We start from the raw sequence: 17,876 nt of genomic DNA, 5'->3' as shown, positions 1-17,876 counted from the left end.
CAGATGGGAAGAAACCTTTAATTGGTGCTGACTCTGATCATAGTTACAGGTGTATTTATTAAAATCCTAAAACTTGATCTAAATTCCCGTGAAACCTGGTGAAGTGTGTAACCAGCTGAGGAAAATCCATGCGCTACTTTGAAAGGTCTCAAATGTCACGCCAAGTGTACTTCCTATATTTCCAGAGAGCACTTGAAGGCAGCACCCCAACCTGTCTCCACCTCTATTCACCTGTTGAGCCGCGCGCCGTCGTCGACCGCACGATGGCGCGCTTTGCAATGGTGGATGACGAGGATGAATAAAAGGCTTGCTCCGTGGGAGAACTTGAAGCTGTGCAGAGGTAATGTTGCTATGTGCTGCTTCGGACCGAGGTCTGGATTCACTGAACGAAGCTCTGCATACGGTGTCCGTGCGTCCTTCGTCCTGCACGGAGCAGGTAAGATGTAGGTGTTAGGAATTGAATCAGGCTTTTTTTTTTTTTTCTTGTTGCGTGGTATTCTGTCAGAGACACAAACGCGTTCCTGGCTTAGGGCATGAATGCCACACCACATTCCCTGATGGTCGGGAAAGTTGACTGGATGAGGTGAAATCGTTCGTCAAAGCGCCGATGTGCCACAGTCTGTCCTCATCGCGCATCAAATGCATTTTACGCGTGAGATCTAAATACGAATACACCGCGGAGCACGCAGGTGGATGAGAGGTGTTTTCTGTGGGTTGTCGCCAAAAGGCACTGAATGCAATATATGGTTACTTGTTCATTATTGCTAATTATGCTGACTACACATTTTGCCCTCATACGATAAACGGAGGTAAGGTTACAAGTGCGGCTCAGACATGGCACTTTATAGTGAAAAGTTTTAGGTTTGGCTGGAAACATTGAGGGATCCTGGGTAGTTATTTTACACCTGTTTTACTTCTATTCTTTCTTTCTCTCCCTCCCTCCCTCCCTCCCTCCCTCCCCCCCCCCCCCCCTCTCTCTCTCTCTCTCTCGCTCGCTCGCTCGCTCTGTGTTTCAGTTTAAATACAGAGGAATGTGTTCTTGGAGCTTGAAAGGCAAGTTAAGTTGCATTACTCACATTTAGTCTGCATTTCTTCTCGTAATCTGTGTGTGTGTGTGTGCGTGCGTGCGCGCGCGTGTCTATGCGTGGATATGTAGAGAGGAGTGACTCCTCAAGGTCAAGACTTCTGAGACAGACATATCTTGATGTCCCAGGAAAGGAGGAGACTGTCCTGATTATTTTCATGCATTATTTATTGAATAAACGGATATAAAAATTCTCTCTTTTCACCTACATCGTGAAATTAATTTACTTTGTATCCAAGACTGTCGTATACTCCACTCAAAGCGTATTCGCAGCTTGCAATCCCTTCATTCGTGTTTTCATTTTTTTCTCCTTTCTGGCCAAATCCGTCATGTGGAGGCTGCCAGTTCACAGAAACACACTGGAGCCCAAAGTCGTTCACTTGCTTCTCTCCAGACTGCAAAGACCAAATCAAATATTATTTTATTGTGTCATTTAGAACATATGCATTCATGTAGCCTTACACCGGACTCATAGTCTTTCATTTGATTCAGCATGGTTTCACAAAATGTACGTATGTTATCTTGGAATGAGGAATTATTGGATGACTAAACTGGAGTCATCGTCGCATTTCCTCGTTCTGATGGCATTTAGGTGAATTTCAGTTACAGGTTAAATTAGGTTGCGTATATGTTTTTAGGGAAACAACTTGATTTATACATGTTTTCCAGGATATTCACTCTAATGCACAATAGGTTAAATCGCTATACTCAATCCACATACTCGCACATGAGACAGGAAATCTCAATAAGGGTTTCGGATGCAAGATTTCTAAACTTAGAAACGTATTAAACATGTCTTGAGGATATTTTTTAAAGAATGAGCTCCTGATATTTGGTGTACTGAATTTATTCCTTTAAGCCGACACTCCTGGGTCGGACCCGTATATATATGCTGAAACCTGAACATCAGCTCTCTGAGTTTGGGTTCCTGAAGGCAACTAAATGAATAATGAATGCTTTAAAAAATGTGCGTGTATGTTAGCTGGCTGAGTGTGGCGATAATGCAGGGGATCTTCTTTTTGTCATGTTTTTTCCCTGTATGGGACTCAAATTCATTTCACCTTGGAATTCAGCATGGTGGGCCCCAAAATATGTTTTACTGTGACCAATCTGTGGCTTTATAAAGAAATCCTCTGTACTTTATGTCTGATTCCCATATAGCCTTTCAATAATAGCACTCCTTCGTGACTGAGCTGGAACGGTACATTGATCAGTCCAGCCGCAGGATAAAAGGCCACGAAGTCACATTGAACCGTATTGAACTTACCTCTTTGGTATTCATAACATGTCTGCAGTAGGCGATGTGACAGCCATAAGTGGCACATTAAGTGTTCCTGTGGTCTGGTTCTGCTTTCTCTCATCGGATCCACAGCGACTGCTCTCAGGAGAGAAAGTGAGATATGTGCTCCCGGGCTTTACCCTTATTCTCAGTCTCTGTTTTCTCTCTCTGTCCCTCCATATGTCCCATTCTGTCTTTCTTTATCTCTCAGTGGCTGCGGTGCGTCTTTACAGTAGCTATTTTCTCCAGCTCCTGTCATACTGTAATTCCCAATCGTTGCTCGGCAGCTGCATAACTGCAGGGCATAAATAATGGAGGACTTTCCCTTTGTCACACACACACACACACACATATATATATATATATATATATATATATATATATATATATATATATATATCTCTTCATAGCGACTTAGTCCTCTTACCTATTCATGAAATGCATGGCATCAGTTACATAACTGATTGGCCCAGTTGTAGGGAATAACTACCAACGCAACAAGCCTTAAATCACACCATTAGTGGACAATGGATTTCTGCTCAGGACGTGACGGGAGACACAGTCTGGCATATTTCACCTGTTTGATGTGTGGAGGCCGTTTGGCGTGAAAGATGAACATTTCTTTAGTTGTTGTCACACAGATACCAATTTTGGATCGTCATAGTGGACTGGGATGCTTAACAGGCTTTTCAAGGAGTCCTGGAATGATTCCGATGCACTCAAAACCACCAGCAGGTTGATCGGATTAGAGCTGATGAACGATCAGTCGAGTCTGGTTCAAGCTCCTCCAATGTGAAGATTTGCTGGTTTCCTCAGGTTTTCCATCACTGCACACTGAATATCTTTGGGGTTTGGACTTTTGGTTGAACAAAACTAAACGTAACTCTCAGTTTGAGGAATTTGCGACGGGTCATTTTCACCATTTTCTCTGATATTTTTGAGCCTAAACGAGAAGTCGATTAATTGAGAAAATAATAGGCGGAGTAATTCAACTTTTTATTTGTGTGTACTTAAGTCATAAGGACGTTTTTTTTAAATTCACTAAGCAGTCCTCATTTCTCAGGACACGCTCCAACTTTCCCCAACACTTAGAGACAAGTGCCATAGATGTTTGACTTTTGCTCTTTAAATTGAGCGAACACACTCCAGCATATGCACTATTCTCATGAAGAAAGCTTATCTTAAGTGCAATTTTAAAACTCATGCTTCTTGTTTGCACATTGTCAGAAATGAACAAAACAAACACTGATTTGAGACAAAGTTAACATGCAATCTTTAGAGTAAATGCATTATCAAACCCTGTGGCTCCAATAAGAGCAAACACTATCAGTGAAGGTTTAGAGGATGTTTTGTTAAATGGGTCCTGAAAATGAAGGCCAGTCGGCCATCTTTAACTTTGTCTCAATGGTGTGAGATGAGGAATTTAAAATGTTTTTTTTAAACATCTTTGCAACAGCGTTCAGGCAGCCTTCACTCCAAATCCCTTCTTCCCCATTCTTAAAATGTTGTGCATAAATAAAGACTGAAAGAAAGATACTCAGTCGGATATGAAGCAGTAATGTGGAGAAAACAGAGGAATGCAGGACTTTTTTTCTTCAGTGTCTCCCTTTCACTCAACTCCTTTCTAAAGTATTTGTGCGAGTGCGAGTGTGTGTGTGTGTGTGTGTGTGTGTGTGTGATGTCTTGCAGGCCGAGCAGGTGCACATTACACAGAAGGATAGGGCCGACTGAGCGGAGGGAGGGAGGGAGGGAGCTCTGTCTTATAGGTCATACAAAAGAGCCAGTGTTTCCTCCCTCACTCTCTCTCGGAGCGCTGAGTGAAGACAGTAGAGGCAGCGGTGGAGGAAAGAGAGAGAGAGAGAGAGAGAGAGGCCCTTCAGTCACATTGTCCTCACATAGCCCCCTCACCCTCTCACCCTCCAGCACCCTCTCACCCAGTGGCCCATACACAGCTCTCCTGCAACGTGTGGGTGCCTTTGCATTCAATTGAATTTGTAGAAGTATGACAGAACACACCAACAAGACGAAAAAAAGTAAAACTGCAACTCAAATGTGCTGTTCGGTTAATTGTGAAGCATTAAAAAAGTTAGGAATGTATCAGAAATAACAGGCGGGAACAAGCTACGGCAACTTTCTTTCACTGTGAACGTGTGTATGAAGGCCGCATTCCTGAGCTTACTGAGCCGGAGCTGGGTGATTAATAGTAACTAGCTGATTGTTTAAGAACTGAAATTCCTCAGACCCATTTTTTTCCTCTGCTTTCACACACACACACACACACACACACACACACACTGGCACCCAGTCACTCAGACGGGCTGTGACATAGTGAGAGCAGGAAAGGATAAGTAAGTAAACACAACAGTTCACTCGCGAGGAGAGTGAGGATGGCATGTGTACTGTGTGTGTGTGTGTGTGTGTGTGTGTGTGTGTGTGTGTGTGTGTGTGTGTGTGTGTGTGTGTGTGTGTGTGTGTGTGTGAGAGAGAGAGAGTTATTGTGAGGCATTCAGGTAGAATAATGGGAGCTCAGTATGCGAGTTGTCTGCAGGTTACTCAGGGAATTCAGGACACAGAAACATGATCCACCTCTGGCTTTCTCTGTCAGCTCCTCTGTTGCTCTGTTGCTGTTCCCTTTCACTCTGAGTGTGTCCGACTCTCATCCCTCCTTTTCTCCTGGTTTCTCTTTTTTTCTTCTCTGTTCTGTCTGTCTATCTATCTATCTATCTGTCTCTCTCTCTCCCCTGTCTCTGCTTTCTTTCTGAATTTTGTTTGAATCATCACATCTCTAAAAACATCATGACCTTTGTGAAGGTAGGATTTATTGCAGGACCGCATTGTTGCTATAGGTGTGCCTAATAAACTCACAGTCTTCTTGTGTCATGGTTCAAGAATACATGTATCCAACATACAAAAACATGCTGCAGGTAATTGATGTCTGCTACCCCTTCAACACACACATACTGTACCTCCAACCATGCACAGAAATAGCTCTCATTGTTGCTTGTACAAGGATAATAGATATGTGTGTGTGTGTGTGTGACAGATACATCGCTTTGCTCTGTGATTATGGTTGTTTTGGCCCCAGCAGCCTGGCTCGGACCAATAAGAATTCCTGATCTGGTATCCTGGCAGTGGGCGGGTTCTCTATGGCCATCACCGACTTGGCAGGAGAGACAACGGTCTCCCAAGTGCTCCGCTTTGTGCCGTCCTTTGGTCGAGCATTGGGCTCGTTCCAATCTGACTTTTCAGAGAAACGATGTGCGATGACGTCCGGTCGTCGAGAAAAGCGGATGCAGCAAGAAGAGAATGACACAGATACATATGCTTAGCTGCTCATCCTCTGAAAGGAGGCAGCAGACAAACAGGGTGGCTGCTTTGAAGAACGTGTGTGTTTCCTACGTACGTGTGTGTGTGTGTGTGTGTAAAACTCCCCCTCCGCCCTTCCGGTGCCCCTCATAGTGTTTAATGTTTACTTGATAATGGTTAACATAGTGCTTTTGAATTCCCTCAACTCTGCCTCCATTCATAAGAGTTAAAGGCAGAGGACTGTTCATTCTCATTGAACCATGAAACCAATCTGTCGTTATGAATACATATATAGTACTGTAATGAATACGGAACGGCATATTAAGAATACAACGAATCAAATGATACATTTGAACACGTGCAAAACATTTAACCTTTTTGAAGATTGTTCATGTCATTCTGGTTTCGCCTTTTTTCGGCGACATGGGTCATACTTTTCATTTGAACCCAGCACGGTGTGGAATGTGCACTGGACTAAACAATATAACTCAAAATGTCACTGAGGCTGCACAGTTTAAGCAAACACCGCTGTGAAGTGGAAACTGTAGTCACACATTCCCAGAGTGCATGTGTGTGTGTGTGTGCGCGTGCCCTACGTATGTATGATTTTGTAGCTGATATGTCACACATTACCAAGAGTCATCTATTTCACATCATTCACACTTCGATCTCTGAACCTGTCGGCTATTGGTCTGACGACAGAGAAGCCTCTGGGGTCAAGGGGCTGTGACTCTGGGGTTTCCGGTGTAGCCAGAGAGTTTACAAGCTCATTTTAAACTGATTTTAAAAAGCAACATCATCTTCAGACGAAAGCCAGTGGATTCTGAGATTGCATTTCGGCCAATGCGTTCTGCCTCTGTGCTCTCCACGCGGACTGTTTACCTCAATTCAAGCAAAGCCTGCTTAAACGTGATTGGTCGATAGTACTCGGACGACAAACGGAAACCAAAGCGCTTCTGGTGCAAAACTCTTGTCCCGTTCAAAAGAGATTATTCACGTTGGCTTACACTTGGTGCACCTTTAGAAAGAAGGAGACGAAGCTGTAGGAAGGATGGATGATTTGCAAGGGGTTGTATGCCGGAGTAGCGCAGTGACTTCATAAGGTATACAAGCGTATTTCCTAAAGTTAACTCCTACTTTTCCTTTTAATATTGACTTACCTCTACTTCTGTTAGACTGTTTCTTAGATGTCAAAACCTCTACAGCTTCTCTTACTGGCTCAAAATAGATTTTCTCATCCTCGGCTGCTCAATCTATCGCCGGCCAGAATATTAATATTTGTATACAAAATGAATATCCCAGCATTTATTTCTCTTTGGTTCATTTATTCGTCTCTCCCTCCTTCTCCTCCAGGGCTCCGCTGTAGAAAGTCCTCTCCAGAATATGCCTTGTCTCCATGGTAACTGACCTCAGGCAGACCCGGGAAAACATCCCCTCTAGTCCAACCTACCTGAGCCTGGACGGTACTGAAGAGGATTTTAACACACATTTACACAATCACAATCAATTCTTGAAAGTGTCCTTCGTTACTCCATGAAGTTATTTGGCCAATTCAAGTGCTTTCAGAGGACTCAAAATGCCTAAAATAGTGCTTTAAAAATTTTAATTTTAGAAGGTTCTACTCTTTTGGGATGACGATACAAAATACTTTGTATTCCCTCTAAATGGTCCCCTAAAACCAGGAGGAAAACTTTATTCAAAAAATGTCCGGGATATATTCATTTGTAATTAAGGCTTCTTAAACTGGGCAGCACCAGTCCCTTTACTGGTCTGAAAGGAGTCCTAAACCAGGACCAGGATGCACCAGCTGTTCAGCCAGGTGCTGGGCCAGAGGGATCTGTCCAGAGCAGGGGACCTGTTTTCTCTGGAGGACACAGAGATCGAAGCCTGTCTGTCTCAGGCTCTGGACCAGATCAAAGCCATCTCCTGCTCACAGGTCAGTATGCAGAACCAACACACATAGATGTTACAAGGGCAAATGTCCGTTTGAATAGTTATTCATGTTCTCATCCATAATTCATCGTTTCGTCCTTCATTTATCACCGCATCCTTAATTGTGTACCCTCTTACCGTCTGCCGGCTGACAGGACTATTTGACCAATGACAATGACCAGGCAGTGGTGGAGATTTGCATAACGCGCATCACCACGGCCATAAGGGAGACGGGCTCCATCGAGCAGCACAGCACGGCGCTGGTGGGGCTGTGGGAGTCGTGTCTCGAACATAACCTCACCCCGCAAGGTGAAAACACAGAGGACACGCCGCATACCAAGATAGCCTCGGACATCACCAGCTGCATCCTGCAGGTACACGCACACACACACACACACACACACACGCACACACACGCACTAGACATAGTTTTGCAGTGCTCTCTTTTTTTGTTTGAAGCACAAACGCCACATACAGTACATACCTCTGCACATAGCTGTTGACACTTTGAAAAATGACTCTCTATAATGTGATACTTCAGCAGTGAATTTGCCAGACAGGGTTTTGGTCTGTGTAAAAAAAAAAAAAAGTAGTGTCGCATAGAAGCAGGTTTACGGTTTGTACCCACCTCTGGACTTACCAACGTAAAAATGATCACAGATATGTATCAGTGCACACCTTGCCGGCATTGGAGTTAGCTAGCTAGTCGGGCACACACAAGTAGAAATATGAAAAGCACATACCAAGCCACATTGTTCAACTTGTTTCTGTCTGTGACAATGAGGATCCTGAAAAGAGTAAAATCTAGAAGAGCTCATCCTCCCAGCTCGAGAACCGCTGGTTTAAACCAACACTTCACGCAAAAATACGTTATTTTTATTGTTTGGTGACCTTTGTTTTACATAATGCTGCAGCTAACAGGCTAATCATAGGCTTCAACTAGCTACTGTAAGACAGCAGACAGCAGGCTGAAAGGCATTTTGGGTATTTGGAAGTGAAAGTAGATTCGGAAGATTGAGGTAAAGTGGCTATCCAAGTGTGAATTAGAACATCCGTCCATCATGCAACATATTCGGAGGTGTTTTTTTGCAACTTTTAAAGTGTAAATCTCAATCTTGCCTACTTACCCCATCAGACCTCTGCCTCTAAAAGGCTTAAAAGCAAAGGGACTCTCTCTCTCACTCTCTCTCTCCCCCCTTCATTTTCCTTCGGGAATGTGCTTAATTCCATCTTAATGAGACCGATTCTTGAGGGTAAGACACACACACACACACACACACACACACACACACGCGTAGAGGTGAGACTAAAAGTTCTGACAGCTCTGACAGCAACTCCAGGCTCTGATGTCTAAACTGTTATCAGGAAAGCACTTCTCTCTCCTCACTCTCTTTCGTTCTCAATCTTTTTTTCCTCATGATTGAATTCTACCTATTTTCCCTGTCTCCCTCTTTCTTTCTTTCTTTCTTTTTTACCTTCTCTTACCCTCCGACTATCTTTATCTCTTCTATGATCTCTTCGACTCTTTTTGTCTTCCTGTCATTTCGAATCGACAGATGCACAAACGCTCTTCTTAACCCTCCACTGAGACTCCCACAGCGAGGAGCAAAAAGCAAGACTGCAGGAAGGAAGATTTTCATTAGCTCACTGCTTGTGCGCAACACACGCACACATGAATGAGCCCGCAGATTTCCGGCTTATGTTGGCATCTACTGCCTCTGAATCGCCCTGATTAGATTAAAGAGAGAGACGGGACATCCATACATGGGCGAAACATTTAATGTATGTTTGGATTAAAATTAGGGCCTGAATGTAATGTAAGGTAGATTGATAGATTGTTTGATGGATCATCCTGACTGAAAAACGCTTTTTGGTGATACTTTGTCTGCACTTCCATCTAGTGGCTGAATAGAGATGTGACAGACAAAGAGAGAGAGAGAGAGAGGACACATTTTCAACTCATCCGATTGAAAGGCATTCTGGGTATTCTGAAGTAGAAGTAGATGAGGAAGGTTGAGTTTGAAATAAGTTGCTTAAAGATACATTGTAACGTCCAAAGGGTGCAGTTAACATTGCAGATAAATGATACATCATGAAACGCATCCAAATGTGCTGATGGTCTTAGAAATGGAAATCTAAAGTTTCACCATTAGACCTCCGCAGCTAAAGGGGGGGGGGGGTCCCCTCTTCCTCCATCTTTCTGTGTCCTTGTCACAGACACACACACTCACTCATAGACACACAGACCTGATATCAGTCTGTCCTGTTGAGGGTGCTAGTGCATTTCAAATCCCTTTCCTCATTCTTCCTTCTGCAAACGTTCACAGGGACAAAACGTCTGCCCGTGTCTGCATCCTCAAACACAACACACTTCCTTTCCTTTCCCCTACGTACTTGAATCGTTTCATGTTTTGACATGACACTCTCAGTCCCTGCAGGCAGCTTTGTTTTTTGACCATTGTAGATATAGAAAAAAAAGGCCCACAAACCGAGGACTAGAGACCGCTAGATCTCTTGAGCTTAAATAAAAGCCCTAAATAAATAAAAGCTTCAAATATAAGCTCCCGTGTCTCCGTCCTTTCCCTTGAATGTACGGTGATTGCTGTCCTCTCAACCGCCTCTCTTCTTTTGTCCCCTCAGAACTACAGTTGTCCCTCGGTCATGGTGCTGGCCGTCCCGGTAGCGGTGCGGTTCCTGCAGAGCGGCAACAGGGAGCTGAGCAGGAACATGTCCAGTTATCTCTCCCTGGCTGCTATCGCCAAGGCCGATCTGCTGGCCGAGCACACGGAGGCCATGACGCTCAGCGTGCTGGGAGGTAGGACGCACATACACACGTTCATGCACAGAAGAGGCTGCACACATATTAACTAACGTGCACACAACATATTTTAGACGTTGCTGTTAAAAATGGGTGAAGTGAGGGAGTTTTACCCTTTCAAATTCAATGCAATGCATTACAGTTCTTCTCCTTTCCTTAGTTTAGGCTGCTCCAGATAGATACAGACGGTGTGTGTGTGTGTGTGTGTGTGTGTGTTGAAGTGGGGTGTGAGTGTGTGCCTCATAAAGGGACTATAAAGAGAAGGCGAGTCGCAGAAGCGCTCTGCTTAAGAATGAACATTAAGAGGATTTGATTACAGGCGTTGATGTATTCATTTTGCTGTTGATGGTTGGGCTTGTAGAAGTAGTGCTTATATGCTCTTACTGTGAGGGCTGCAACAATGGGATTAGCTGGTTTACTGGAGTGGAAAAATGAATTACTGTTGTAATCTGCTGTTGTCGTAGTCGCAAACCACAGACTTATCCCATGATGAGCTGGCGTGAATGCTCTTATAATGATTGCCAGCTCACCAGGGATAATAATGATGGTAAATAACAGCTGCTGCAGATCATCTTTTCCCCCGATGGCCCTTTGATGCAGCATGGAAGTTCATGCGTAAGACGTAGTTCTTGTGTGGAGAAAAGGACAACTGATGTTTCGTGTTGTGCAGTTTCTTCTTTTTGTCTGTGTGATATGTTCATATTCTTTTTCAACTTGGTTGTATTTTGTCTACTTTACTGTTTGATCAAAACAAAAAAAAATATGTTCATTGATTTTCCCCACAAAGAGTTAAATTCAGCGAAAAGAAAACTGTTTTCTTTGTCTAGAAATAATTTAGGTCTCATTATGTGTACATGATTCTGTATACAGATGTGTTTTTCTTGCTTTTGGCAACATGCTGAACTATCACCACACACACACACACACACACACACACTTACTATCGCATGGTGCTTATCACCTCATGCAGCACCAAAGTGAGGCGCCCACCACAGTGATGCTCCCACCGAGCATATTTTCTGCCAGCAGCTCAGCACATGAAACAGCTTAGCCCTCTGCTGTCTGGTTTATTATACAAGTGAAGTTTGGGCTTAGAGCGTTAAATAGTTGAAAGACACTTTACCCCTTTTGGTCATAAAACTGTGGCTGAAAATAGAGATACCCTGCCAACGGGGAGACAGAAATCAGGTGTTTCTCTGATTAGAGTTGCTATATGAGACTAATGAGATTATTTTTTCACTTGAGTACTGTGTTGGAAACCTCTGCCTGTCAACGCGGCTTACTGTTGAAGTCAGATGTTGGCGCTAAAAGAAACACCACAGCTTCTTTCCAGACAAACAACAAATCAAATCAAATCAGCGAGCGCTATTTCTTTTTCTGGTGCATTTTGGAAGCTTTTTTTTTTTGATTTCTGCTCTATTTAAGGTACTCTGTTAACTATTTTTCCATTATTGGTGCTGTGGAGCAAGTAGTGTCCATGTTTTTCTTGCATTGTGCAGAAAGATGAGGATGCACATGCAAGCGAGCACGAAGGGAACATGTCATGTTATGCTGATCGACTTTGGAAGGCGGTAATGGCGAAGAAGCGTATCAATCGCCAGCAAAGAACAATAAGACAGCAAGACTTTAAAAAAATGGACGTAAATAATGCATGGTATAAAATATTGAAAACGATCTGCTTTGCAAATGTTTTACAAGGAAATAAATGTTTGGCACCTCTCAAGTATACACAATTATTTTAGGAGAGAAACATTGTATGTAAACATCGTTGTTTTCTTTGTTTATAAGAAAACTCCACAGGGCACCCTTATAGAAATTATTAAAACTTTAAAGGGAATATTTTAAGTTTAACTAATTGAAAATCTATTACACTCAACTGTAAGAGTTTGACTTTTTTTGTTCCATCTGAGTAATCTAATGAGCTATGCGCTCGGTGTTGGGCCAAAGTCAAACTCAGTTCATTTGATCGACTACAGATGCAAATAAAGTCCCACGCGTGTATCGGCGTGTCTTATCAATGCGCTTCCTTTCGGATGTTTACAGGTTGTTGTCCACATGCACGCGTCAAAGTCCCGTTGGTCAGCCGCTCAGGGGAGACACAGTCGTAATGTTTGTCACTGAACTTGGACCTGGACATTTCTTTCCAATAGATTTACGACCTCCCCAAAGTCATCACAAAATATAGCACACGTCAGGACACGCGTGTGTTCACCAGCACACAGTGAAACCTGGTCTTTCTTTATGAGCTGAGAGAGAAACAGAAACCGATTGGAGGGATAGAAAGTTCTATGCAAATAGCCATCTGGAATAACACACACACACACATATACACAGTATACACTGAGAGAAATGATGAAAGTGAACAAGGCTTGCTTGAGGGCTTTTATTAAAGTAAGTTCAGATTTACGTTTCCTTGGGCAGTTTTTATTGCATCCTCTGGAGTTTCAAATTTTTACCCCCACTGCTGAGACTCTGAACATTTCAACCTCATGTTGCCTCTTTAAGCCTATCTAGCCCCTACTTCTCTCCTCCCCTCGCAAACCGCAACATAAACACAAGACTATAAACGCATGCCAAACTGCACACACACACACACACACACACACACACACACACACGCACACACAAAGCTTGTCGAAGTAAAAACAGATGACATCTCTTTTTCCCAGAAGCCCCTCTGTTCAGGATGTGAGCTGATGTAATGGGATTCGGGTGACGTTGATGATGGGGGGTGTGATGAGTTGGTCACACTGTGCGTGTGTGTGTGTGTGTGTGTGTGTGTGTTTACACTTTAAGTTTATCAAAACCTGAGGTCGCCACATGCTGGTTTTTACTGATTTCATCCGTTTCCCTGTGTTCTGTGGAAGTGTTGTGAAAAAATGTGATGTTGTTGTCTTTCACACTTAGAGCAGGTTTAAGAATGAAACAGAAGCTCTCAGAGGCGTATAGTTATATCAAAGCAATAGATTTATTTATCAACAGAGTTATTCAGCCCAGCTATCAAAAACAAGCTTGGGTGCTAATGGATGAACCTCGCAGAGCTTCACCATGAGACACGCTTCAACACATCAGCGTGAAACTTAATATAGGGGTTCCACCCCTTGCTACACATTGGCCAAAGTCAAAGATGCAGGCGTGGCACGTTTGTACGTTATGGCACCTGGATGGAAGCCGTGGATGTCCATCCACCTTGGCCCCTCCTAGTAGGCGTTGGTTTCCATCAGTGTGAGTGAGGAGTTCCATGCGAGAGGTCCTAAGAAGGAGTGTGTGAAGAAGCCGGGCTCAGCTGGGGCGGTGGCCCTCGCTTGAATCTCACTGTCTATTGTGTCTTCCTTATCTTCTCTAAAGATGGCTGCCTGTTCCTTGTGTCGCAGTTAAATAAGTAACCTTTCACCTGCTTCTCTCTGGCCTTGCTGTGTTGTGAGCACTGTATAAGTGATTAATAGAGCTGTATATAAACTAATGGTTATTAAAACTACAAATATGCTAGTGATTAATTAAACTGTATATAAGTCAATTGCTACTTAAAGCTGCATATAAGCTAGCTGTTAATTAAACTGTATATAAGCTAGTTGCTACTTAAAGCTGCATATGAACTAGCTGCTGATTAAGCTGTATATAAGCTAATTTTCTCAACAAATCCCTCTCTTGACGTCTGAAGGACGTCACTTTCTTTACCTTTCCTGCCCTGTTCACACGCTGGTGTCTGCCTCTGCCTCTCCTGACCCTACCAGGCTGTTCTGCTCTTCCCATACTGGGTAAGCTCCATAAGGAGGGGGTGGTAATGGTTCCTTGGAGAGGGCAGTGGTGATAGGACGGCCAACCAAAGAACGAATACAGGGTATTATACAACATTCACATGAGACCAATATTGCAATGAACACACCCGCTGACACTGCTATTGACAAGATCAGGTGCTTCCATTTTCCAAACATGTTTTCCATCCAATCTCCAAATGGATCATTCACACCTGATGCTTCCTGCATTTCTTTTGACAGTGCCCTCAGACTATTCAGTGCTTTTGTGACTGAACCGTCCGGCGCAGTATTGTTGGGGATGTTAGTGCAACACAGATCTCCAAACATTGAGCAAAAGCTCCAAAGCCATTTTGTTTTGCATAGAAATCAAAGAAGTGGGGCCAGCTGCTCAGCCAGACCCTCTATTGCATCCCTAGTATGATTAGCCAAACGAAGAACATTGTAATGCACATAATTGATACGATCAACATTTTTATTCACAGTTATCCATGGAATAATACTTGCGATACTCTCAAAACCTACTGCAATTTGATATACCAATTTGTATTGATTAGGCACTCCTCTGGTTCACTCTGATTGTATCTATGTAGGTTGGACCTTTGTCCAGACTGAACTATCCTACTGCAGTTGCTCTTTTTGCTAAGATATGTCTGCGTCTGTGTTGGGTCAGGTTTTGTACTTTAAATATGGATGCCAGAGTAGTGCAATTTGGTGGAGTAGCCATTTTAGTCATATTTGTCATGCATGCGTATCCTGTTGGGTCAGATTCAGGATATAGTGGTGCTGGTTCGGTGAACCTAGCTGGTCTAGCTGCAGCACAAGCTATACAGCCACCCATTTTGTTTTTTATTAGCATTATCAACAATTCAATTTAACCAAACATTGTCGTTTCCATGTCCTGTAGCTAATTGGATCACCTGTTGGTGGTTGCTGAAAAGTCAAATTACAAATTACAAAACAAATTATGCATTTTGCGTCAGATTACCTCGGACCTCTGCTAGAGGTCTGGACGGCTCAGATGCTGGGGCACAGTGTGACAGGTGGTGCCAAGGTGCTCCTGCTTTACCTATGACTTGGACCGAGTGTGAAGTAACCTCCTTCACTTCGTACGGCCCTGTCCACCTGGGGTCAGTCCACTTTTCTTATGAACTTTGACCCTGACCCAGTCACCCTCTCGGATGAGATTTTTACCTTTTCCTGGTCAGCTGCACTGGTTCGCTGGACCTGTTTGGAGAGAGCCTCCGTGAGAATGATTAATGCAGTCACATATGCCTTCATTTCAACTTGCTGCACATCTAAGTATATGTACATCTATGTATCTATGTATATCTATGTATATGACTACCGTCTCTTGGAGGACCAGGCATTTGCCTCCTTGTCATTAACTCATGTGGTGAAAGATGCGTCTTATTTCCTTGTGCGCTCCTCACTGCCATTAGAGCTAATGGTAAAATTTTAACCCATGTCAGCTTTGATGCTACACATGTTTTCGCTATTTTGGATTTTAGCGTCTGATTTGCCCTCTCTACCAGTCCTTGTGACTGTGAATGATACACTGATCCAGATCTACTACCTGCAAATGCTTATTACTGAAATGTGAACCATTATCGGAGTATCAGCTCTGTCTGCAGCCACTTCACTACTGTCTGTGCGTCTTCTTTTTTTTAGTTGGGATTGTCTCCACCCACTTTGAGAATCTGTCCACCATTACCAAGATGAGTAAAGTCCATGCTGATGTCTTGGAAACAGGCTGATGGTACAGGATAAGAGCCCATAGGTGTTTTGTACGGTTTCTTCACATTATGATCTCCACAGGTGGTGCATTCGTCGCAGAAGAGGCACAGTGCTTGCATTCTTTGCAATGTTCCTTTCTTTCCTTCGTACGTGCCTCTGATATCAGTGAGACACACAATTCTGCTGGTGCTACCACTCTGCCATCATGGGATCTACAAAGTCCACTTTCTCCTGTTGTTGCTCCTCTTCTTTGCCATTCGGACCATTCGTATGGTCCAGCCTTCTTCTGTATGTCAATCAGTGTTTCTTCAGTGATTTCTGGTTCTTGTATGGCTATTTTCAGAACCATCTGTTTTGGTCTGTATCCTCTTCTTCTTTAGCAGCTTCATCTGCCATGTCGTTTCCTGCAGCTATTCTGGTCCTTGTTGTAGTGATGACGCCATATTGATTCCTCCTGTTTCATAGACAATATGTGCTCTTTGTGCATTCTTTTTTTAATTTTCGATTTTCTTGCAGCTCCGAACGTGAATTTTTCGCTTAGGAGGATTCTTTGATGCAGCTCCTTCTCGTTTCGATTTTCTTGCAGCTCCAAACGTGAATTTTTCTTAGGAGGATTCTTTGATGAGTCTCTTTCTCCCCCTTTTTTCTGATACAAAACTGCATTAACATCCCTCTCTTTGTTCAGAAACATCTCGGTGGAAAAGGGAATGAATAGTCAATTCTTGAAGTGCCGATGCATGTGACAGAGTCTACGTGAGAATGGTGAACACATCTTCTGTTTCTTGTGTTCAAACTAAAGGGGGCTGAGGTGTTTCATGATGGAGGATGCTTTCTCTGTGGGCTGTGGGCTGTGGGTTGTTAAGGGAATATGTGGATCTGGAACTGGATATGACGCAGGTATTGTGGCTAATAGATTGGTCGAAAATCTTGTGCCAGCCTGTGTTGTTTCCGGCCTTCTGCACTGGCAATAAAAGTCTGAAATCAGTATTCCCAAATGTCCACACGATGGAGCCAAAGCTCCTATCCACTGTTCCTGTTGCAGTTCTTGGAGTGGCCACAGTTTTTTCTTCCCAGGTTGTGAAGTGCCAGCAGAGGGAGCCAAACCTCCTCTCATGCCTTCAATTGACATGTTTGCTCTCTGAATTCACACTGGCCCTCGTTCACAACCTTGCTTTCTCTGGAATGTGTGTGTGTGAAATGATGATCTATTTTATTATTAACACTTAGGGTGAAGAAGACGAAAACAGTAATGTTCTAAACATATTTCGAAGTCTCTGTGTGGATAGATAAGCAGAACACTCTGTTCCTGCGTTAAGATGGCAGTTTTCTTGCCCTAATCTGATGGGTTTAAGCGAGCAGATACTTTCAGGGTCACTGATCTTTATTCCTGTCGTACGAAAGGATGACGGAGTGCTCCTCTCGGCGTTTTAAACCTTCATACAGTGACCTCACAACTCCGCAATATAGCTTTACAAGTATAACGCATATTATTTAACAGTGTATGAATATATTTTATTTATAACTCCCCCTTTATACCCCTGCTAGGTGTGAACGTCTATGTTTTAATTACACATGCAATGGATGTAACTAAATGTTTTATAAGGCAGAGAGAGACAACCTTGCCCCCACCTTTTTAAATATCTTCCGCTAACTGTCTTTGTAAGTGGACACAAAGCAAGGCCGCATCTGTGTTTTTTATCAGGAGTAGTCAAATCCTCCCTAATATTCCCACCGCCAGTCTTGACTAAATGAATAGAAGATTTGTAGCAGCTGTTAACCTTGTATATTCATACTTTTAGCGACTGTCTGGCTGGAACAATAGAAGCTGTGTATTAGCTTTAAAACTTTTTTTTTTTTTTTTTTTTCTTCCTGGTAGCATTCCTGGACTGCTGTGTTTCCGCATTACACTTTGCTAACGATCCCTAAGGAACACAATTTTCCAATAAATTTAACTATGCCAGTAAA

The 17,876-nt window shown here is 43.2% G+C and overlaps 1 protein-coding gene across 1 annotated transcript in view; it reads left to right on the top strand.

The window, feature by feature from the left end:
* Nucleotides 1-7,467: 7,467 nt before the first annotated feature.
* Nucleotides 7,468-17,876, top strand: part of veph1 (ventricular zone expressed PH domain-containing 1) — a gene marked incomplete at its 5' end in the record, with an annotated part of 58,100 nt that continues 47,691 nt past the window's right edge. The window contains 3 exons of the mRNA XM_079271913.1: nucleotides 7,468-7,605; nucleotides 7,757-7,975; nucleotides 10,242-10,416. Of these exons, the coding sequence (XP_079128039.1) occupies nucleotides 7,468-7,605; nucleotides 7,757-7,975; nucleotides 10,242-10,416 (532 nt within the window). The remainder of the gene's footprint in view (nucleotides 7,606-7,756; nucleotides 7,976-10,241; nucleotides 10,417-17,876) is intronic.

The sequence above is a fragment of the Melanostigma gelatinosum genome (genome assembly GCF_949748355.1).
Source record: "Melanostigma gelatinosum genome assembly, chromosome: 7".
Classification (NCBI taxonomy): Eukaryota; Metazoa; Chordata; class Actinopteri; order Perciformes; family Zoarcidae; genus Melanostigma; species Melanostigma gelatinosum.
Note: the sequence above shows the minus strand (reverse complement) of the source record. Positions and strands in the feature narration are given on the sequence as shown.